The sequence below is a fragment of the Saccostrea echinata genome, unplaced genomic scaffold (assembly GCF_033153115.1).
Source record: "Saccostrea echinata isolate AGI-Se365-2 ecotype Australia unplaced genomic scaffold, CSIRO_AGI_Sech_v1 ptg000029l, whole genome shotgun sequence".
Taxonomy (NCBI): Eukaryota; Metazoa; Mollusca; class Bivalvia; order Ostreida; family Ostreidae; genus Saccostrea; species Saccostrea echinata.
This window is the reverse complement of record NW_026889778.1, coordinates 11,555,083-11,579,386: the sequence shown is the minus strand read 5'-3', so window position 1 is coordinate 11,579,386 and position 24,304 is coordinate 11,555,083. Positions and strand designations below refer to the sequence as shown.

General features: G+C 33.3%; 2 protein-coding genes across 2 annotated transcripts; one reads left to right on the top strand and one right to left on the bottom strand.

Annotated features, from left to right (window-relative positions):
• Nucleotides 1-1,141: 1,141 nt before the first annotated feature.
• LOC133195605 (coiled-coil domain-containing protein 146-like) lies at nucleotides 1,142-11,262 on the bottom strand. The gene is made up of 18 exons (XM_061331492.1): nucleotides 11,123-11,262; nucleotides 8,644-8,805; nucleotides 8,258-8,340; nucleotides 7,956-8,168; nucleotides 7,476-7,533; nucleotides 7,199-7,375; nucleotides 6,878-6,951; nucleotides 6,221-6,448; nucleotides 5,675-5,957; nucleotides 5,354-5,479; nucleotides 4,837-4,970; nucleotides 4,339-4,503; nucleotides 3,717-3,941; nucleotides 3,342-3,406; nucleotides 2,915-3,207; nucleotides 2,606-2,743; nucleotides 2,064-2,312; nucleotides 1,142-1,703 (listed from the first exon to the last, which is right to left on the bottom strand). The coding sequence occupies exons 2-18, from the start codon at nucleotides 8,803-8,805 to the stop codon at nucleotides 1,500-1,502; spliced, it is 2,877 nt and encodes a 958-aa protein (XP_061187476.1). The 5' UTR covers nucleotides 11,123-11,262; the 3' UTR covers nucleotides 1,142-1,499.
• A 239-nt stretch (nucleotides 11,263-11,501) lies between these two features.
• On the top strand, nucleotides 11,502-23,705 carry LOC133195604 (ruvB-like 1). The gene is made up of 10 exons (XM_061331491.1): nucleotides 11,502-11,721; nucleotides 14,853-14,939; nucleotides 15,972-16,188; nucleotides 16,797-16,954; nucleotides 17,165-17,314; nucleotides 17,513-17,576; nucleotides 21,564-21,762; nucleotides 22,075-22,177; nucleotides 22,931-23,022; nucleotides 23,324-23,705. Exons 1-10 carry the CDS (start codon nucleotides 11,581-11,583, stop codon nucleotides 23,481-23,483), a joined length of 1,371 nt encoding a protein of 456 aa, XP_061187475.1. The 5' UTR covers nucleotides 11,502-11,580; the 3' UTR covers nucleotides 23,484-23,705.
• Nucleotides 23,706-24,304: the final 599 nt, after the last annotated feature.

Below are 24,304 nucleotides of genomic sequence, written 5' to 3'. Positions count from 1 at the left end.
ATTTTTATATTGCCAACCATGCATTCATCCCACCCTCTGCAGGAATAATTTGCAAGTATTGATAGGGCGTAATGTATATATGTTCAACTGACATTGAATTTCTATAATTTATAAAATGTATTGCAGAATGATATATAAACAAGACCCTCCCCCTTTTGGGGGCGAAGGGAACCCCTAAAATTATTTTAAACAAGAATCTTATTTGGTAAAATGAGTGGAAACAAATCCTTCCGACTGCTGTAAATAGAGAAATCTATAAATTCCAAATCAGTGACTGAAGATAGTGCAGAGAGTGGATCCCCTCCTGGCTCCGGGCCCACAAAACTTAGCTGCTTAGATGAGCTCACTTTTAATAAAAGTCTCGCTTAAAAAAAAAACAATTAAAGTGAAAAAGTGAGCTAGCTCAATTTAGCTTTATGGCCCCGGATTCTGGTTTGCTTTCGGGAGATCTCTCTCTCTCTCTCTCTCTCTCTCTCATACACGAAATGTATGAAATCCAAACCAAGAGATCGCCTTGTTAACTTCTAAATTCTAATAAATTTTCTTTTTATTGCTACAGACCTGCATACATGCACTAGAAAGACATGCATCAATTCTGTTTCGCTGTATAAAAGCAAATCCTAATGAAGCTTACCCTTCCAGTTTTAAGATTGCAGATTCTTCCTGTTGTTATAAATGAGTTCGAATTTTCACCATCGTTAGCTATATACAGTCAAACCTCGTTATCTCGAACTCGATGGGACCGAGAAAAAAAACCTTCGAGATATCCGAGGATTCGAGATATTGAGGGTAAAATACTTAAAGTAAAAGTGGTTGGGACTTCAAAATCACTTCGACATATCCATGGTATTCGAGATATCGGTGTTTGAGATACCCAAGTTCAAATGTATTTTAAATCAATCATACTCTACACCTGCACTGGCTTGCCTTTGGTGACCACTTTTCAGAAACTTTTTCAGATTGACAACAAATCTTCTCTGTCAGACAACTTCATAATTAAATGTTCATTATTGAAAACCTGGCTACTGGTCTATAATTATAATAGAAAAGATTTTAATATACTTGGTAAACATTATAGAAATTCATGAACAGAAAAAAAAGAAATACATATAGGTATTTTCATATTTTATTACTTCAACATTAGAGAAAAAAATATAGATCATGAAGATATCACAGTATCTCAATGGTTTTATACATAAAACATCAAAGCAATTAACAAAATACAATGCACAGACATGCACAGTTTTGTCTATTTCTTAACAGAATAGACTTTCCTAGACATGATTTCTCTTTGTAGGTAACTCAAAATTCTTGGAAATCCTTTCAAATATCTGTTTCTTCAAAAATCGAAGTCATTAATACCTGTACACATTTCCGTAATGACTATAGAATATCTGAGTTGTAAACCACCATGCATTACCATTGAACACTTATGGCCAGTCACACTGACATATCTTTTGACATGAACCAATAAATAAGACACGTAAAATTTTGACAGTTTAGATTTCAATAGGCTTAGGCACTGGTTTTCTGATATGTCGCATGGTGGATCCAGATTCTGCTGGTTTGAAGGGGGCATGTTTGCCGTAGGGTCTTGGGATTGGCAGTTCGCTGTCATCATCAGGGATATAAGCGTTGGGGCGTGGTTCTGCGGTGGTGGTGACACCACCCGCTATCTTGTATTGTTCTTCTTCTTCCTCCATCTGCAAAATAAATTTCAGTGTTATCTGCAATGCATATACATGTACCATGTTTTAACAACTAAACCGACACTTTAAAGCAAAATTTTTTAATGAATTTTTTTAAATTGAATTTTTTTTTTAAAAATTAAAGCTCTCGAATTTTCAAATTATAATTTTTAAGCTTCTAATGAATAGAAATAGACAAGCCTGCTTTACATGATCAATTTCAAGCCTAGTCATATAAAAATGAGTAAATCTTTCCCAAAAAACAATTTAAAGCCTTATCACATAAAAGTTTGAAAAAATCCAATAACCATCAATAAATTCTTCTCATTTTTCTTATATTGATAAAATCCGTACAGTACTAATTAATTAACATACCAGTCTGATTTCCTCCTTGTCCCTTGCCCTCCTGTCCTCATCGCGGAGGATCTTCAGCCATTCTGCCTCCACTTCGTCACTAGGTGGCTCCCCTTTCTCCATACGAATATAGCACTGTTCTAAGTCCGCCTCCTTCTCTTTCAGTTGTTGTTGTAATTTTAATGCGTTGGCTTGATTCATTGAAAGTTCAGACACTAAAGCCATCATTTTACGTGTAGTTTCTTTAATTCTAGCTTGTAATTCATTAACCTGGAATAGAATTTATCAATATTTTAACATATTGTAATGTACTGCAGGATTAAATACATTTTATCTCTATTAATATCTTCAATTTCAAAAAGTTTGAAAATTGAGCATCGATGATGAAAATTTCTGAAAAAATTTTCCCTTCCTAAACCAACCCAATATATTCATTCCGAGTCAGAGAGGGCAAGCAAGCATGATTTTAAAGAAGTCCATACACATATATGAAGTGTGGTTCTTTGATAATTTTTTTGTTGTGTTAATTTTCTACATGTAAAAGTAAACCAAACATGACAGACCTTCTTGGCAAGTTCTAACGTGTCTTCCTTTCCACCTTCGGCTTTGTTTTTCACTCTGTCGGCCAGTCGATTTACTTGTTCAAAGATTAAATCTTTTTCTAATAATTGTTCCTCCTTTTCAGCTAGCCTGGCCTCAAGCTGTCAAAAGCAAGCATCAAATGAATTCATGTACTTTCATTTCATATAACTCTTGAAATAGCCAGCAAATTATTTTTCTTCTGTATTAAAAGCATATTTCAATGAATGAAAAAGATAAAAAATCAAAATTTCATGAATAAAGAGGCATTTATAGATATTTAAGTGCCTTACATCTTCTATTTTATCCTGTAGTTTAGCCGGAGGGAGATCTTTTCCCTCCAGATATCGGACACGACTCTCGTCATACGGATCCTCCAGATGATGTTCCAGTTCTAGCATCCGGTCCTGACACTGCTGTAACTGGATCTGTAGGGTCACTAGCTCCTCCTCCAGAGCTCTCTTATTGGGCTGCTGTTTCCATAGTAACTCCTGTTTCCTCTTCTCTTCGTTCAGAGCCATTTTGATGAATCGTATCTCCTCTTCTCTTGCCTGGAGCTCCACATTGCCATTTCTTATCATTTGTTCTGAAATAGTAAAGAAGGTTAATATCATATTAAATTTTACTTTCTTCTTCACTCTGTTCTTTATTTTTTTTTTCAATTGCATATGCACATTTTAAACTTTTTCTAAATCGTAATATATTTTACAAGCATCTTACCTTCAATATTAACTTTTTCGTAGAATATGCAGACTTCCTCCTCTCTCTGAATGAGCCTCAAACCTCTATAAAATGTGTACAGTTGTATAGAGAAAATTATTTGGATAAGAGTTATATGAGAGAAACAATAAAGCAGGTAAATAATGATCATCATGGGATATATTTTAAGGGAAATAACTCTTCCTTTTTAAGTCATCAATGAAGTAATCAATATAGTTACTGTATTTCTTTATGATAAGAATATTCTGAATCAGTAATTTAAAGTTTAGCCCAACTAATTTTGCAAAAAACCATAATAAATAAAATATCAACAAAAAGAAAAAATATGATTAGAATCTGCCTAAGAACTGACTGATGTTGATGATGCCCCTTTACCTATCGTTCCTCTTCTTCTCTTCCACGGAGTACCTCTCCCTCAGTTTACTGCTCTCATCCTCTCCCTGGTTCATCATCATGTTAAGCTTGGACAGATCCATCTTCTGTTGCTCCACGGTTGATTTCATCTCGGAGTAAATAGAATTCTGTTTGGCGACTTCATTACGAAGCCCATCCCTCATTACTATACTGTGCATGTGTTTTAACCGACGCTTTTGAAGTTCCCTGTTTGAAGAAGAAAATCATTCTAGTGAATTTTTATTTTCAAAGTGAGAGTAATTTTATTTTGAAACAATCTAATTGAAATTAGAGTTTGAAACTAGGATTAATTATCTCATATACATTCACTTACATAGAAACATTATTTTTATGGTACCTAAATTGATCACAATAAGATTTTATAAAAATTCTTTTTTCTCTAAGTGGGTAAAATTCAGGCCAAAGTTTTTTGATCTGTTGTTCCTTTTAGTTGTCATAAAATTACATAATCTAGATTACATAATCTTAATATTTTACTTAAAACAACAAGCACATATTATAATAGGACTAGACATATAATTACATACATGTAGTCTCCATATATGTATATCTAAATGTTACAGATTATATGATCAATACTGACTTGTCTTTTTTGCTGACTTCCGTGCGTAGGATTTCGATCTCGTTCTGTAAGATTTTAATTTTCTCCTTCATCTCGGCCGCCTTCTGTGTACTCGTCTGGATCAGATTCACACATTTGTTTCTCTCGTTCTTAATGACATCATACAGCTTGGCAAAGTCCTTCAACCTTTTAACAAGATGTATATTATGGGTAAACTTGTATCTTATTCACATGTCAAAAACAAAAAAACATTCTCATGTCAATGTTTTATTCTAAATATTTTATTGTTTTCAATGTGCCTTTAATCAATTTTTAGATATGATAAAATGCCTCTTGCAAGAAGAATTATAGCCAAAACTATATCAAGGATGTTGAATGAATTACATTTTTTTTTACACATTCTTCAATAGAGGATAAAACATTTCATGTTTCATTATCTACGAACTAAAGCTTTGTTATCCTAACTAAATACATGTAATTTCAGTAACTGAGATCCTTAGTCTGACTGTATACACTCACTTGATCATCATCTCCTGATACTTCTTCTTGTGGTCCACGATTTGCAATTCTTTTGTCTTTTTATCCTCCCGAGCCTTATGGTACCTCATCTCTGCTCTCATGAAATCTCGAGCCTTCTGCTCCCTTTCATCAGCCTATTGTAATCAATACAAGTACTTAAAAGCATGATCTGTAAGCTTTATTTACATACAAATATTTCAAGAACATGTTATTTAAAAAGACACAAGTATCTTAATTTCAAACACTAAATGATTGTGCACAGAAATATGCATGAAAATGAAATCAGTGTCTTTGTATAATCAATTCTTAAAGCCTCAGTAACATGTAAAATTGCTCTCTCTCTCTAAGCAACAAAAGGGAGATAACAAATATATCAAAATTTAAGTGCTGATCAGAACTTCATAATGAGAAAAAAGATGGGAGTGAAAGTAATATTTTAAAGAAATATTAAATAAATATGGGAGTAAAGCTACAGCCTATGTGTATTCAAAAAGTTGAGCATCATGAAATCTCTTACTTTGATGGCTGCCAGTCGAGTGAGCTCTACGACTTCTATACGCAGATCACTTTGTTCATACAATAGATTCTGTTCATCTGCAGCACTTTTCTCCAGCTTCACATGTTCTACTGCTGTCAGGTTGTTCTATACAAAAAAATGCTTAAGTTATAATTCAACAGGCAAGAAATTTAACTTAGAATGAATTAAAAAAACAGAAAATATCAGAGAAATTACTTAACTGTGGTAACTTTAAAAATTACAGTAATGAAAAAAATTTCGAAATGTTTTTTCTCTTAAAAAAAAAACAAAAAAGGACATTCAAACAATCATGTGACCTACCTGTGTGGCTAGAGCCCTCTTTGTCTGTTCAACTTCCTTGGCCAAATCGTCTTTCTTCTTCTGCAAGCTTCCGTCATCTTTCGGCATACCGCTTACTTGTGATACAACTTTTTCTTGGATCGTTTTGGTGTGAGCGAGATTTTCCTCTGCTACTTTCATCTGTAATTCTAGTTTCTTCAGAGCCCTCAGGTCCCTCTCTTTCTCGCGACTTTTCCTTGACAAGACATCATGGTTGTTCTTTTTCTCTAACTGTATGTGTCTTAAGTTCATGTCTAATGTAGCTCTGTTGAAAATAAATGAGATCATGAAATGCAGGAAGAATACGATATAGGTTGATAGTTTCATAGATTAATCTTTTTTCTCACAGAATAAGGATAATTAATCATAATACATTAGAAAGTCTACTTTTAATTTTACATTCATGATTGTTACATATGCAATGAACTACATAATATTATCTATAGCAGGGAAAGAATTGTTTCACTTGAGAAATTTCCAAGGATACTACCCCCCCCCCCCCCCCTTAAATCTTGCTAAGTTAATCACCTGTCAGCATTAAGCACTGCTTCCTTGTCCTTGGCATACTCGTAGTCCTTCATCAGTTCCGCGAGTTCCCGTTCCCGCTGAGTCAGTAGATCCTGCTGCTTCTTTAGCTCGTTTGTGATCTCGTAGCGCTCTTCATCCATCTCACGATGTTTCTTCTCCAGCATCTGAACCATGTCTAATGCCTCCTGATACTCGGAGTCTAACCCTCGAACTTTATTTTCAATTTCACTGTTGAAGAAAGAGGAGCAGTTATTATTAAAATCTGTTTTGATATTGTTATTTTTTTGTATTTGTTATTATAATTTGTCATTGTTTAAATCAAACTTACAGTCATATTGACTGAATTTAACAAATTAAAAGAAAAGAAAATCATGTTTTTTATGTGATAAAAAGTGTTAAATTTTATGGTACGTGTATTTATACAATATGGGCAGAGTAGGTGACCTCTATTTTCTATTTGATTATTATTTTTCAACTGAAAGAAATGTAAAGGGAAAGAAAACCTGTCACAATAAACTACACATTGAAAATTGTTTTTTAAGTAGGGTGAAAAGTAAAATATTGTCATAAACCTGCATTCAATGCAGGACAAAAACAAATGAAATATACTAATTGCATATATATATGCTTCATTTATAAACAAAGTGATTTTCTTACTTTTTCTGTCGGACTAGCTTGTCTGCTTCCTTTGCTAGTTGGTTTGGCAGTGTGTTCACCTGAACTAAGTCAGCCTGTTAAAATATGAACATTACGTCATTGAAATGATAAACCTGCTACATTGTGGATGGTCTCTAAACAGAAGAAAAAATCTATTAAGGTTCAAATTATTTTGAAAATAACTATTCAATATTTCTTTTTCATTCTCTTAATATCTACGTTCATTTTCTTAATATCTACAAGTAATGTTCATAGAGTAACGCTAACAATGTTGATTTTTTTTTTTTTATATCTTCTTCTGCTACCCTACCCAAACCTTACCTTAAGTTTCTCCATTTCATCCTGAGCCTTCTCCAGTTCTTTGGCTTCGAGGACGTTTTCCCGTTTTGTGTTTTCTACATCTTCCTTCAGAGTTTTTGACTCCAGCTGACGATTATTGATTTCTTTTTTCAGTTCCTCACAGGCCGCCTGTAATTCTTTGATCTTCTTCTCTATCTCCTGCAAACGATGAATCAATATGATTAAAATACATTTTTCATTTTAAAAAAAGTGATCTGAGAAAAGAAAAGACTTGAATGTAAAAAAAAAAAAATCCTACCCCTTGCTTTGGCATCCTTGCATATTCTCTTTCCATGATTTTCTTCTCCTCTGTGAGACTAGAGAACAAAAAAAAAGAAGGATAATTTACTGAAAATGCATTACTGATTTACAAAGAGAATTAAATAACAGCATGATATCTGAATTATTTGATGTTAATGTAATCAAAGGTATCAATTTCTTGTGCTGAATTTCCAAGCTAAGCCAATGCAAAGATTTACAACATGTTCCTTTACTAAAGGATATTTAATTCATAAATTTAGTACAGTTGAACTTCAGTATCTCGAACACCAATATCTTGAATACCATAGATATGTCGAAGTGATCTTTAAGTCTCAAACACTTATTCTTTAAATATTTTACCTTTGATACCTAGAATTCTTGGAGTTTATCTCGAAGTTTTTTCTTGGTCCCATTGAGTTTGGAATAACGAGGTTTGACTTTAATTAACCTTTAATTATTTGATGTTAGTAAAGCTTACATTTCTAATCTATATTCCACTTGGTACTTCCTGTCCTCCGCTTTCTCCGTCTCATTCCTGAACTTAAGGTACTGCTCCCTAAGCTTCGTAACTTCATTAGCATTAGACCCCGCAGGAAAGTTATCTCCCTTCTCTAGCTCACTCCTCTGTTTCTCAAGTGTCACTGTGAACTCTTTTGCCTTTTTTAGTAAATTAGTTTCACTTTCTCTAGTTCTGAAAAGGGACATAACTGAGTGTTAAAAATCTCTACGATGAAATTTTCACATTTTTCAGTTGAGCTTGAGGAAATTATTAATGCTTACTTTTTCAGAGTGTCATGCAGTTCTGTGTATTTGGATTTCAAAAGAGCCACCTTTGTCCCTGTCAGTTTGCCCTCTTGAAAGAGCTGGAGGAAAAAGAAGTTTTGATGACAGAATATTCTTTAACAGTCTTAACTTTTACATTCTATTTTTCTGTTAGGGTAAAAAATATTAAGATAAAATCAATGAGTCTCAATAATTCATTGTTCAAATAATGTATTGAATATGATTCAATTCGTTAATGTCAGATTCTAAAATAAAATACATGCAATGAAATTAACGAAAGAAATTGCTACAAAGCAACAAAGAATAGAATTTGTTAAATAAATGTGAAGAAAAATGATTAACATTGATAAGAATTAGTTAATAAGGTTCAGAAATACACATACCTCCTCTAAACACTGGAAGGCAGGGCTAGCTGACACTTCTACCTGGCTTTCCTCCTGCTGTATGACCTTGGGAGGAAGAGCACTGATAGCGGGGGCATACTTAAGTGGCTCTTCTTCCTCCTCCTCCTTTTCCCTTCCATCTTCACTTTCTACATCACTCATCTGCAAATTTAGCAAATAATTCAAAATTAATATGTTGCCCTTATTAATGGGTCTTAAGATTTATAACTGATCAGGTAATATCATCTGAAATTTTTTGAAAAAAAATCCAATTTGAAAATTTTGTCCAAACATCAATGATATGAAATCATAAAAATGTATAATGACTAGGGATGTCAACGAGTAACCGGTTAACCGGGTACTCGCTCGAACGTCCGAGTATCGAATACCAAAATTGGTACTCGGTTACTCGGATGTGTATTTTTTTTTTCATATTTCAAAGTGCATGTATTTGTTAAAAACTTATCAAAAAATGTGATTTGAATATGAATTGTCCATGTCTATACAGTAATTACCGTCACCTACACCAGTTAATACCCGTTATCGCCTGTGGCTGTGTTCGTGTATATACAGTAATTAATCACTGGACCCTGTGCACAGCCGTTCTCACCTCTTGTGACCCTAATTTTTAGATGGCTTTCATTATTTGTTTTCAATGAACATCGTTTAATTATGATCTATTAACTATTCTATGATTATTCAATTAGCATACAGAAACGAAATCGGACATACATAGAAATACGGCTACCAATTCACCAAACTATTTATAAATAACCAAAGATTAAAAAAATGTTAAAAGGCACCTGCATGTGCATGGTAAATTATGCGTATAGAGTGGAAACAACCATATATTAAAGGAATCACTTTTTAGTTTGCTGTGCATACCAGAGCATCAACGGCAGTTGGAAACGTGGAATAATTTATGCATAACGGGTGGAGTTGTAAATATCGAGAAATTAACATACTTAACTTTCAGAGTTATCACAAAGAAAACATTTGCAAATGTAAATAATATACGACTCGCGATCATGACAGAGTCCATTCCCCACTGTTCCCAAAGATATTCTCTCTCGCTAGTCTAATCATTACAAAGTTGCGTCCTTCTCTTCCGTTGACCAAATTGTCTTCATAAATAAGAACTTTTAAGCATTTGTAATTATTGTTGTTTTAATTGATCATGTTATTTGTGTTTGTTTGATAAATAAATTAAGTACCAAAAAATCGTTCTCGTTGGGCTCGATGTTTATGTACATGCATTATAACATGTTATAAACGAAAGAAAACATCGATGTGGTAAACAGGTCTCAAAGTTTACATGTATAAACACTTTTTCCGAGTACCCGGGTACTCGATCGGAAAATCATCCGAGTAACCGATTATCAAATATTGACCGATTTGACATCCCTAATAATGACCATAAATAATTGTCAATGAATAATCAATAAATGAAAGAGTCATGTTTATTACATATCAATAAATAGATCAGTATGCAATAATGATTTATCAATGAATTTCCAGAAAATCCTTAAAGAGTCAAACACACACAAAATGTGCATTGTATAAATGATGTCTGAATCTTTGACATTTCATACTCAGAGAAATACATTAATATGTAAATAAAAAAAAAGTACTTATCCATAGTGGAAAAGCTACAGGCAGACTGAAATATACACATCACTTACACTCAGATAAAAATTCATGAAGGATGCTACATATTCCTCTGTCATATTGTTTCTCCAAGACAGAATCATTAAGTATGCACCCACTCACTTCTTTACATCAGTGTTACTGATTTGCATGTTTATGATGTGTTGAAGTCCTGTTTTTAAATTGATATCCATCAAACTAATCATGTTTACCATTGTAACTGCATTTGGAATGAAAAATTGTGCAGATTTTTTCCACTATTAATATCCAAAATCATTTACTCAAATCTATCTATTTCCTCTTATCACAATTAACTTAATTGAATTTCTTTTATCTGTAAGTCCATTAAAGCCTCGAGAATAATTGAAACAAATATAAACAGTTCTATTTTCAAAGCACTCATTAAATATGTATATTTTTTGCAGCAGAGCAATATGCGTCCTGCTCATCTTATGATGACAGTGTGTGAGGGGAAAGGGAAATTTATGAAGGATGCTAACAAAATAAAATCATACCGTTTTGATTACTGAAAAAATATAATCAAAATGATAATCAAAAGCACACGTAAAATGACTCTCTCATAAATTTATATTATGTATGACTGCATGGTTTTTATACACGTGAAATACTAGCAGTTGATGATGACATCCATTTGGGATAACATTTAAAGAATATAAAACACCGTCATTATCAAACACAGATGCATGCATCGTGTTTCGTGCAGTTTATGCATCCTCCTAACAAAGTGAGGCTGACCCAAGTAATTGATCGTCGATTAAAACCTTTATCTGTAGCAATTTCCCTGGGATTAATTACACACGAAAAACTATACCTTTGTTCCCTGTTATTGAATGTTATTCCCTATGCAGATATTGCGTGTAAATGGACAGCCTAAGCGTTAAAATTAAGCCATAACATAAAATATGCATGAATTCCGCTTAGCGGATATAAACATGATTGTTTCTATGGCAGCTGCGCATGTGCGACTTGTTTTCGTTATCAATAGTCGTAAAATCTGTATGTTGATTTTAGTATTAGTAATGCACATTAAATTTTTAGGTTCCGCATATATCAATGTTAATGTCTGGAGACATCTAGTCTCATTTTATCTTTAATTGTTCTGACATAGTCGTAATTAAAAGAATTTTTGGCAATCATTAATCATAGTTCTCCTAAAGCTTAATATTGAGTGAGAAACTATTCCTAACTTTAAGCGTTTACACGACTTAGTCAATTTCAGCGTGGTGTGTTTCGTCTTGTCATATTTTGTTTAACCGGCAGCAACCAAAAATGAAGATTGAAGAGGTTAAAAGCACGACAAAAACCCAGAGGATAGCTTCCCACAGTCACATAAAAGGTCTAGGACTTGATGAGAATGGCTATGCTATTCAATCCGCCGCCGGTTTGGTTGGACAAGAACTAGCTCGAGAGGTATCCAATCAAACTTTGTTTATTTCTAGATGTTTCTAACATAAGACACTAGTATTGCATATAGTTAGGCTTTTGTTTAAACAGTGGGGGAAAAAAGAAAGATATAATTATATCCTTCCCATTACACTGTCCACACAACATAAACTCATAAAGTATTTTCCATATCTCCCAAATTTATGTAAACTAATGATTTATTCTAATAAATGACATCTACTAACATATTGGTTTAATCTAGCACTATAGATGTACCAAATGCTTCAAAGTGGGACACACATATTTAGTATCTTCCAAAAGTTACTGTATCGCACCCAAATAAATATTGAAATACTCTATTTTATTCTTATCATTAAAGTTTGTTCAAAGCAAAGCAGAAATAATATGTTGATGGTGCAGCCATTGGCGCCAGCACAGTTGTGTATTACTGGATACCATTTTAATGTAGATCTGCCTCTTCAAACCGCTCAAATCTAGACTATGACATCACATGACTTCATATGTTAGTTCACAGGAGTTCGCAATTTTATCAATAAAGTCAATAAAAATCACTTTATTGATAAAATTGCGAACTCCTGTGGTTAGTTGCATAGCCTGCATTTCCATAACAATTAAAGTCTGAAGAGTACAAATTTTAATCAACAAAGAACGTTTTATATACTTTCTATCTGTAATATCTGTTAAATCAAGGTGAGTTTATTTTTTAGTGAACTTTTAATTGTTGTTACCATGAGAACGAAGTTAGCAGCGAGACACATTTGTATTGCATTGTGGGTCTCTAGGTAACTGTGGACAAAAATTCATTTGGATTTTTTTCTCTTTGCCCAGGCATTGTCGTAAGAGCTCACAGTGCGAGCGGCACTTCGCACCTCTCGCTGCACTTGCTACTAATGCTAAAAATTAACAAAAAATAAAAAATTAATAAAACCCTATATATGTTTGAGCAGGGATGTATACATGTACTAACTTTAACAGTATAGACAACTTCTTCAGTGCCATATCTAGTAGACACAACCTTACATTTTATTTTTTTTCAAATAAAGTATATTCCCAAATTTTGTATTTAGATAACTGTAATCTATTATTTTTATTTATTAGCATGATTAGAATGGATTTTTTAAATAAATTTTAAAGAATACATTGTAAATAAATAACAAGCAAACACCAAAATTCAGCACAGTCTCAGAAATACAGCCAGTTGAGGATTTTGAAAATGCAGCCTAGCTATTAAATCGATATCATACTACATGTAGTAAGATAATGAGTATAAAAATTGCAAATAACAAAATTTGAATAATTATTATACCCCCCGCAAACGAAGTTTGGGGGGGGGGGTTATATTGGAATCAGCTTGTCCATCTGTCTGTCCGTCTGTCTGTAGACGAGATTTTGTCCGGACCATTTCTTGGAAACTGTTGCAAGGATTTGTCTGAAAATTTGTACACTTATTCTTTGCCATATGAAGGTGTGCACCTGGTATTGTCATCATGATTGGATAATTTTTTTGCATTTTACAGGTGTTTTTTTTTTCATTTTTATTATGTGGTTTTGTCCGGATCTGTTCCCAGAGACTATTGCATAGATTTGTATGAAAATTTGTACACTTATTATTTACCATATGAAGATCTTCACCTGGTATTTTCAACATTATTTGATAATTTTTCTGCATTTTACAAGTGTTTTTTTTTTTTCATTTTTATTGACTTAGTCATTTCGGGTTCATGTCTAAGGTTTGAGACATAGAATCTAGAACATCTGTACAAAAATGTGAACTACAGCTTAAAACTACTCATTAGTCTACAAAGTAAAAAAAAAATCACAAAGTATTAAAAACAGTTTTTACATTACACAGCAGATAGTGTAAATCCATTTGTCCCTTGGGAGTAATGAGTGGACATGCATCCAGTTAAAGATTAATAATGATTAATGAGTTCAGTGTGGGAAGCTGTTAGGGCATCTCTGATCAAGCAGGTCTTATCTATATCTCCTTGGAATACGTTCTATTTCCACTATGGAAGAGTTATACTTCTTAGTGTGCTCTTTTGTGAAAAAGTCGGAAAATATACAAATCTCGCGGGATTTCTGGGACAAACGTAACATAAACATGTAAACAATATGTTGAATGTCGATGAACAATTCCTAAGAAAATGCAAATGAAATATTTTATTGATGTGGACTTTATATACATCAAGAGTAGGAATGACAATGATATCAATTTATATCTATTGTTGATCGTATATATCTATTTATCGTATGGTACATCTAAATACAATACACATGCCTCGGAAATGTCGTATTTTTTATTAATGGATGATAAATTTAGGGTTCTCACTCTCTTACATATGTCTTTTAGTTCTTCTATTCTTTAATTGGAATGACAAATACATTTAACATTTAAAATTGGATTGAGATTGGCATGTTTTGTATTATCCGCAACGCCATGCTGTCCCAGTCAGACGACCGAACGCGCCTCTAATTTTGAAGAGTTCACTGATGGAAATAGAACATATTGGGCAGAAAGAAATAAAGATCTCTGTTGTCTAAATCTCTTAATTGTAATTTATGTCTGTCAAAACACATAGTTACTGGAAACAGCCTTCTATTTTTAAAATGAGTTTGATATAAAGGTATTAAGATCAATTTGATTTTGTATAATTAATTATGATATTTTTTTTTCAACAATCAATTTGCAGAGTGTCATGTCTCACAAAGATGACAGATAGTTGCAAACTATTTTTTCAATGTAATAAAAAGTACTAGTATTGATGTTTTATTAGGCTGCACCTTAGTTTCATTCATTAAAAAAAAATATAATGAGTAATTAAATTTTCACTCTAAATGTTTAAGCAAATTGTGAACACCTCTCACATCTAGAAAACATTTGTGATTTGGTACCTTCTCTGAAAAACCCAGCGGGGGGTATTTGTCCCTTTTGGACAGTTCTAGTTTTTTATTGATAAATAAAGATTTTGCTTAGTATATACATGTATTATTATTTAATAAAAGAAGTCATAAGAGGGTCTTTTCAACACATTTTTTTTTATGAAGAACAAAGATAAATACATGTAAATTGAATATTGAAATACCTATTCAATTTGTATATACATGTAGTACCATTGATGTTGTTTTGTTTTAAGGCTGCAGGTGTAGTGGTTGAACTGATCAAGTCAAAGAAAATGGCAGGCAGAGCCATGCTCTTAGCTGGGCCTCCAGGAACTGGAAAGGTATGAATTAAAATATCTGAACAAAATATCGGAACATGCTCTTGATTATGATTTAACATTTTGAAAATTGTCTGTCAAAAATACAATTGTTGTACATATTTTTCTTAATTTTACTACAAATATGTCACTATTGACAAATGAGCTAGGACAGTCTTTCTTATGAAATATGATCCAGACAGAAAATCTTGAGTAATTTTAAGCTGATGATCATGCAAATTGTATGATATTTAGGGATATGAGGAATAATTACATGCATTTGACAGTTTGAAAACTAGGGCTGTGTCAATATATCGAATATTCAATACGTATCGATTTTCAGGAATGTATCGTATCGAAAAAATAACTTCCAATACGTATCGGACAGGCAGTTTTCCTTATAATGCTGTAAAAAAGTTGGAAATTTCAGTTACCAAAGATTATTTTTAACTGTTTTGAATTAAAACTGGTCAATAATGAAATAAACATTAAGGAGATAGCACATCTTAAATAACTATTACGAAATACATAGACAACTATATTTTAACATGTTATGTTAGACTCACCCAGTTTTTATGAAATTTATGCATTAAATGTCATTTACAAGACATTTGTGAAAGACTTAATAAATAATCCAATATATCGCATATCGCTTTAAAAAATATCGTATCGTATCGAAATATTTTGCTCAATACACAGCCCTATTGAAAACAAAATAACCTAGCTTTACATACTTTTGTGATCCTAGACTTACAAGACTAATAGTCTACTGTCCTGTAGTATGTAATATGGTTAATTATTTTTTTTTAATATCAACTTTACAACTGATAGCTATATAATTTCCGTAGTATAAGTGAAAAACAAAAAAATATTAAAAAAGGTCATTTGGGGCAAGAAGTAAACAAGAACAGGTTGAGTCTCCATTACACCCTCCCTTGCTCCGTGCAGATTATTGCTTTGTCGTCAGAATTTTAATTTTGAGGTATTGCATCATGTAGAATAGAGTTTATAATATTCATATAATAGCATGATAGCATCATGACATTAACTTTGTAGACTGCCTTAGCCCTGGCCATCGCCCAGGAACTGGGAACTAAGGTACCCTTCTGTCCGATGGTAGGGAGTGAGGTGTACTCCTCAGAAATCAAGAAGACAGAAGTCCTGATGGAGAACTTCCGCCGGGCCATCGGACTGAGGATCAAAGAGACCAAGGAGGTTTACGAGGGGGAGGTGTCGGAACTGACCCCTGTAGAAACAGAGAACCCCATGGGAGGTAATTCAAATACAGAAAGAAGATCATTTGGGTTTAAGACAGGGGGTTTGTGTAAATATTTTTAATTACTGTTCCTTAAAATGTGGCCTTATATAAGAGTTCATTTTGTGTCAAAATGTCTATGTCCACCAATGATGGCAACCTACACTATTTTGAACTATAACTACATGTAATTCTTGCTAATTGAGAATTGTTATATACATCATTTTCAAGTTTTAGAGAGTATATTGCACTTATAATTCCAATCTTTCTCATTAAGGACACGTTATACAAAAAAAGTTGTATGCATGGATTGATTTATATTTTTGGACTTATTCTGGTTGTAAATGATGCATATTTCAAATTGCAAAAATATTAAGAAATTTGTTCAAATTCCTTCTTCTTTTGCAATCATCCTTGTAAATCTTTGCAGATTTTTATCACTTTATAGGACATTATTTAGAAACTTTAACTAATTAATAGTGAAACATTTTGAGGCTTAGCTTATCCAATTTATTTATACATTGTATAAACATAGATTTATTTGTTGTTTTCATGATATTTGAACAAAATTTGTTTTATTCGTCCTTAAGAGTGCATGTATCAAAGTTGTAATTTTTTTTTTGCAGGCTATGGAAAGACAGTCAGCCATGTTGTAATTGGGTTAAAAACAGCAAAGGGAACAAAACAGCTGAAACTAGATCCATCTATATATGAGAGCCTACAGAAAGAGAAAGTAGAAGTAGGGGACGTGATTTACATAGAGGCCAACAGTGGAGCTGTCAAGGTAAAGCAATGCGACTGAGTTTGTTGTTCATGGAGTCGGGGAATCTTGAATGTAAAGCTCAAAAGTGTGTTCAAATTATGAAGGTTATTGCAATGTAAAATTATTTAAAATATTATGATTTCATTGGAATTTTTTTCTTTATTTTGTTTTGTATGAAAATACCTGTCAGATGTATTTTTGGAAATTTCTATGAAATATTTTTCTCCACAGAGACAAGGTCGATCAGACAGCTATGCCACAGAGTATGATCTAGAGGCAGAGGAATATGTCCCCCTCCCCAAAGGGGATGTCCACAAAAAGAAAGAGGTCATACAGGACGTCACACTCCATGACCTTGACATTGCTAATGCCCGACCACAGGTAACATTGAAATCGAGTTTACTTTCTGTACATCTAAATGTATAACAGAAAATGTCTGAAAAATGTGATCCAAATATTGATTCTTTCAGGTAGTACATGTCATTTCACTGTTTGGTAAAAGATGTGAAACAACAGCATTTACTATTTTTGTACATGTATAAACAATGTCAATCTGTTGAATCTTTGTTACCTTTATAGGGAGGACAAGACATTATGTCTATGATGGGTCAGCTAATGAAACCAAAGAAAACAGAAATTACAGGTAACTATTTTGAAATTTGAAAATGACATGCATTTAATTTTTGAAATAGAATTGAATCTTCCTCTATTCTATAGTGTTTATCTCTCAAAAACAGTGTAGGTGACTGGGAAAAAAAAAAGCGGGGAAATTTCAAACACTGTAGCACCAAAAAATCCTCCATTTATACATGTACATGTATATTGAAAACCAGCACCACAAAATCTTCCATATATATCTATACTTATAAATTAATAAATTTTGCAAATAAACTCCGAAACGGGTGCACCAGAGTTCTTACTTACTCCTCTAACAATACACTAGATACAAGCTGATGTCTGTAAACTATATTTAGATTTCACTTGCATAGTAAGTATCGTACATTAAATTAAAAGTCTACTTTCATTTTCTATAAACAGCCACGAAATAGCTAAAACGTGAGTACGGTGGCATTTCCGGTTGGCGGATCTAAGTTACTAGCAATTTTTAATGAAACTGACAACAAGCAATCGTTTATTTATTACATAAAACGTCATCACTGAATTATTCAATCAAAACTCGATTTAAATGATATAAAAGAAATAAGTTGTGATAACCGATTAAAAAGGGAAATGTGCAAAATATTTTCGTCATTCACCGATCTTTATATTGACGGAAGCTTCTAGAACATCATATAGCATCGAGCCCGATGTTAAGAAAAAAACGAGGCGATTAAAGCTACATGACCATAAAAAAAGCTTTTGTGTAAATGGTCATAATTGAAATAATGGTAAATCACTGATAACACTATAAGTTGTGAATATAATTATATATCGAAAGACTATTACATATACATGTATGTAGTAGGTTTTCGTAATAAATTTATCGGTAAAATTTATATATATTCCTTACTGAGAGCATCGTGGCAACGAACCCGAAGTACAATTTGTACTTCGTAATAAACTTGCTTACATGAAAAGAGAAAATTAATGAACAAGGTATTGTTTAAATACAATTAAAGATGTAAAATTTTGCGCTTTAATCAATACACAGTTAATTTATGAATACAATCTTTTATAGTTGCAATAATGTAGCCATCTCCTTTTTTGAGGGAGGTGGGGGGGGGGGGGAGGGGGAGAGGCCAGAAAATATCAGATCAAAAAAAAAAAAAAAAATCGGAGAGGGCTACATTATTGCAGCTTAGTCTTTTGTATCAAATACTCAGCCTATTCATAGGGCGTTAAAAGCTAATTTTTACACAGGTACTTGGTTCTTGGTTTATAAATATGTATGTACCTTATTGATAGGTAAAAAAGTAATTTAAAGTACATTTTAACATATCAATAAGGTACAAACATATTTATAAACCAAGACTCAAGTACCTGTGAATTTTTACCCCCCCCCCCCCCCCCCCCCCCTTATTCGTTGCTTTTATCCTTGATGGAAATGAAATAAGAGCATCTGAAGTACAATATCCATAACATAGTATAACAGGTTTCACAATAAACGTCAATTAATGAAATTGCTATTTTTTAAGTTTAAAAAAAACAACAAAAAAACAGGGGGGGGGGGGGGGGGGGGGAGGATAGGTAAATCTACTTCAGGCGGGATTTTGAACAAAGTATTTGTTCCTGCTATAAGCCTGTAGGCTGTCAGTAGAGAACTACAATATATTTTCTGTCGGTAGTGGTATAAATTCAATTCCCCGCGCTTGCGCAGGATTTCATCTAGTATATATATATATATATATATATATTTATATATATATATATATATATATATATATATATATATATATATATATATATATATATATATATATATATATATATATATATTGAAAGTCATTAACGTTATGGATGACTCCTGGAATTATGTAGTCAGTCTTGTAATTCCACAATGTAATGGTAAAATATGTCACACTTTAAAAGTCTGAACTGGAGTCCAGTTATTAGCTCACCTGAGCTGAAAGCTCAAGTGAGCTTTTCTGATCACATTTTGTCTGTAGTCCGTCTGTCTGTCTGTCTGTCTGTCCGTCTGTCCATCCGTCTGTAAACTTTTCACATTTTCGACTTCTTCTCCAGAACCACTGGGACAATTTCAACCAAACTTGCCACAAAGCATCCTTGGGTGAAGGGATTTCAAGTTTGTTCAAATGAAGGGCCATGCCCTCTTCCAAGGGGAGATAATTAAGAATTTGTGAAAATTTGGTGTCATCTTTTAAAAATCTTCTTCTCAAGAACCATTGAGCCAGAAAAGTTTGTACTTATGTGAAACCTTCATTACATAGTGTAGATTCAAGTTTGTTCAAATCATGACCCCTGGGGGTAGGGTGGGACCACAATGGGGGATCAAAGTTTTACATAGGAATATATAGGAAAAATCTTTAAAAATCTTCTTCTCAAGAACAACAAAGCCACAATTAGTCATACTGATATGGAATCATCCTCAGGTAGTGTAGATTCAAGTTTGTTAAGATCATGACCCCCAGGGGTAGGGTGGGGCCACAATGGGGGATCAAAGTTTTACATAGGAATATATACGGAAAATCTTTAAAAATCTTCTTCTCAAGAACAACAAAGCCACAATTAGTCATACTGATATGGATTCATCCTCAGGTAGTGTAGATTCAAGTTTGTTAAGATCATGACCCCAGGGGTAGGGTGGGGCCACAATGGGGGATCAAATTTTTACATAGGAATATATAGGAAAATTCTTTAAAAATCTTCTTCTCAAGAACAACAAAGCCACAATTAATCATTTGGTATGAAATCATCCTCTGATAGTGTAGATACAAGTTTGTTCAAATCATGACCCCTGGGGGTAGGGTGGGGCCACAGTGGAGGATCGAACTTTTACATAGGAATATATAGGGAAAATCTTTAAAAATTTCTTCTCAAGAACAACAAAGCCACAATTAGTCATACTGATATGGAATCATCCTCAGGTAGTGTAGATTCAAATTTGTTCAAATCATGACCCCCGGAGATTAGGGTGGGGCTACAATGGGGGATCAAATTTTTTACATAGGAATATATAGGAAAATTCTTTAAAAATCTTCTTCTCAAGAACAAAAAAGCCCCAATTAGTCATATTGATATGGAATCATCCTCAGGTAGTGTAGATTCAAATTTGTTCAAATCATGACCCCTGGGGGTAGGGTGGGGCCACAATGAGGAATCAAAGTTTTATATAGGAATATATAGAAAAAAAATCTTCTTCTCAAGAACAACAGAGTCACAATTAGTCATATTGATATGGAATCATCCTCAGGTTGTGTAGATTCAAGTTTTGTTCAAATCATTACCTCAGGGGTAGGGTGGGGACACAATGGGGGATCAAACTTTTACATAGGAATATATACGGAAAATCTTTAAAAATCTTCTTCTCAAGAACAACAAAGCCACAATTAGTCATATTGATTTGGAATCATTCTCAGGTTGTGTAGATTCAAGGTTGTTCAAATCATGACCCCTGGGGTAGGGTGGGGCTACAATGGAGGATCAAATTCTTACATAGGAATATATAGGAAAATTCTTTAAAAATCTTCTTCTCAAGAACAACAAAGCCACAATTAGTCATATTGATATGGAATCATCCCCAAATATTGTAGAATCAAGCTTGTTCAAGGCATCCTCCAGTAGTAGGGTGGGGCCATAATGGGGGATCAAAGTTTTACAATAGAACATATACAGGAAATATCTTTAAAAGTCTTCTTCATTCTCAAGAACAACAAAGCCATGATCAGTCATATTGATATGGAAGCATCCTCAGGTAGTGTACATTCAAGTTTGTTCAAATCATGAACCCCCACCCCCATCTCATCCTCAGAAGGTTTATATTCAATTTCATTCAAAACATGGCACCTTGGGGTAGGGTATGCCTAGAACAGGCGATCAAAGCTTTATATATGAATATATAGGAGAAATATAGGAGAAGAAATCTGCTGACGAAGAACAGCAGGGCCATATTGACTCAGGTGAGCGTTGTGGCCCATGGGCCTCTTGTATTTCTTTAAAATACCTTTTTCAGACAAGCTGCGGAAGGAAATCAACAAGGTTGTGAACAAGTATATTGATCAGGGTATTGCTGAACTGGTGCCAGGTGTTCTGTTCATTGATGAGGTTCACATGTTGGATATTGAGTGTTTTACCTACCTCCACAGAGCATTGGAGTCCACCATAGCACCTATTGTGATATTCGCCACCAACCGTGGAAAGTGTACCATCAAGTAAGGTTCATGAAAAAGTAACAGTCCATTTCGTATCAGGCTCGTACAATCTTAACATCTCATGGGTCATTGTTTAGTTATATCCTTGCTGGGAGCATTTGAAATTGAAGAGAGAAAAATTCTATCATTGAATATGCATTTTTTTTTGTTGAAGAAAATCCCCTTTTATAAATGATGCTAATGTTCTCAATTTTCGGGGAAAAGAATAAAACTGCATGTAAATATAGGTCATCAATAGACTAACAATTTTCTTTGAAGCTTTTTACTCCAGATCCCCTGAAAATGATACAATGATATTTTTGTATTTTACAGAGGTACAGAAGATGTTGTAGCCCCCCACGGTATACCCCTGGATTTGTTAGACAGGGTGATGATCATCAGAACGTTACCTTACTCCCAGGAGGAAATGGTGCAGGTATGTCAACTCGAGACAGTTACTGGTACTACAGTAAAACTCGGTTATAGCGAAGTCCTGGGGACCCTTGAATGTACTTTGTTATATCCGTATAATGAATTTGTTAAAGTATATATAACAAATTCACTATATGCATCTTTTCTTTCAAGTATGACTAAAAAATATGTTCTGGAAGGTATAAAATACAAAATTCTACATTGAGTACTAAATCTTTCTGATGAATGGAATTTCAAATCTAAATCCTGATAAAAAATAATGTCATTTTAATATTTTTGAAATTTGAGGTATTGGAAATTCGTTATAAAGGATGTAATTTTTATTATTTTTAACCTCTATGGGACAAAATATCAGTTCGCTATATCCGTAAATTTGTTATATCAGAGTTCATTATCGCCGTAATGTCTTACTGGATTTGTTAAGAATTTCGCCGGGGATTCAAAAAAACTTTGCTATATCCATGAATTCACTTTATCTGTGTTCATACTAAACGAGTTTCACTGTATTTATAACAGATGACTTATTGTCCTATTTTAAGTAAACTTTGGACAATATCAGATTATTATCCACCTTTTTCTACAATTATATTTACCCTATTATAAAACTGATTTTATTTGTCCAAAGGAGACCCACTTTCGTGATGACTTCAAAAGAGAATTTTGCTTGTGACACGTCTTCTATTACATATATACTCTAACACGTAAATTTTCTATAGTGACTACATGCTATAGTATGACTGAATTCACTTGTTTGCAGATTCTGAAAATCCGATCTCAGACAGAGGGAATACAGATAGATGATGAATCCTTGGCACAGCTGGGACAAATTGGTGTTCAAACAACTTTAAGGTATTCCAATGCTTCTTTGGTCATTTGTCTAATTAAGTGTATTACACAGACTTTACTCACTAAAAATTTGACATTAAAAAAAATGAATGATAAAGCAGACATTTACCAAACCAGAGTAAAACAAATGTTATTTTTTTTTGTCACAGAATATCATGATTCATGAATGATGTTGCAGCTCAATCCACCTCTCAGAAATAGAAACTCTGCTTGCATCTCATAGAGCATTTTAAAAAATTTTTCTCTCCAAGAAATAGAATATTTCTTTAAAACACTCTTTAATATACTTGTTTTACCTTTGCAGATACTCTGTACAGCTTTTGACACCAGGAAATCTTCTGGCCAAGATTAACGGAAAGGACGCCATTTCCACCGAGGAGATAGAAGAAATTAACAAACTGTTTTATGATGCCAAGTCTTCAGCCAAAATCCTGGCAGAGCAAGAAGACAAATACATGAAGTGAAAACTGTGTGTTCAAAAACAGTGACAGATCAGAACAAAGTGATAGATTGTGAACCTTTTCTATTGGAATCCATGAACAAACTGCTGTCGACATTGCAACATTGCCCAGGCTTTGTCTCATGAGAAGAAATCTCACTTCATGTTGCATTTTCTCATCAGCTGATACATTTCTCTTTATATGTACATGTACATAATGCTGCATTAAATTTATTGAAAACATAAACTTGCCTGATTCAGTTTTAACTATCCCTTCTGAATTTGGATACATTTAACATTCCTTCAGGTCTTTCATATGACAAAGTGCATGTACATGTAATATAGAACACAAAATATTCACATCCATAGACAAATGGGAATGACGATCAAATTTATGAAATTTAAAATTTTAACATTGAACAAATCATGTACATGTACAACATAGTAGAAGCTATGATTTGTTTTGCCAAAAACTTGATCTATTACTAGCATGCAAATGAGCTTTACATTTTGAGTATGCTTGCCAAATCTTGAGCTTTCATCCAGTAGGAAAATATTTTAATACATGTACATGTATTTACAAAGGCAGTTGGAGATTAGAAGGCAGAGAGTGTGTCTAATGGGTCTAACCTTTGATCTCTTCAGAGAAAAAGGAAGAGAAAACCATATTATTTGTTTTTTACTTATATTTATTACAAGGACATGTATGTAAAATTTCTAATGCACACTCTCAGTTTATGGAGCATGCAGGTGAAATACCTAATGTGTACTCTGTGCAGTAGGCAACTATGGCATATTGGAAAATTAAGCAAACACTGGCCTGATCAAAATATAACTCAAAGAATA

What these genes read in the sequence shown, in the direction of transcription:
- LOC133195605 (XM_061331492.1), bottom strand. Translation starts at nt 8,805, where the DNA reads ATGAGTGATGTAGAAAGTGAAGATGGAAGGGAAAAGGAGGAGGAGGAA. An exon ending in GCAGTGCTTAATGCTGACAG is followed by an intron (nt 5,958 to 6,220) that starts GTGATTAACTTA and finishes TATTTTCAACAG; the next exon opens with AGCTACATTAGACATGAACT. An exon ending in GAAGTCAGCAAAAAAGACAA is followed by an intron (nt 3,942 to 4,338) that starts GTCAGTATTGAT and finishes TTCTTCAAACAG; the next exon opens with GGAACTTCAAAAGCGTCGGT.
- LOC133195604 (XM_061331491.1), top strand. Translation starts at nt 11,581, where the DNA reads ATGAAGATTGAAGAGGTTAAAAGCACGACAAAAACCCAGAGGATAGCT. An exon ending in GACAAGAACTAGCTCGAGAG is followed by an intron (nt 11,722 to 14,852) that starts GTATCCAATCAA and finishes TTTTGTTTTAAG; the next exon opens with GCTGCAGGTGTAGTGGTTGA. An exon ending in CGTGGAAAGTGTACCATCAA is followed by an intron (nt 21,763 to 22,074) that starts GTAAGGTTCATG and finishes TGTATTTTACAG; the next exon opens with AGGTACAGAAGATGTTGTAG.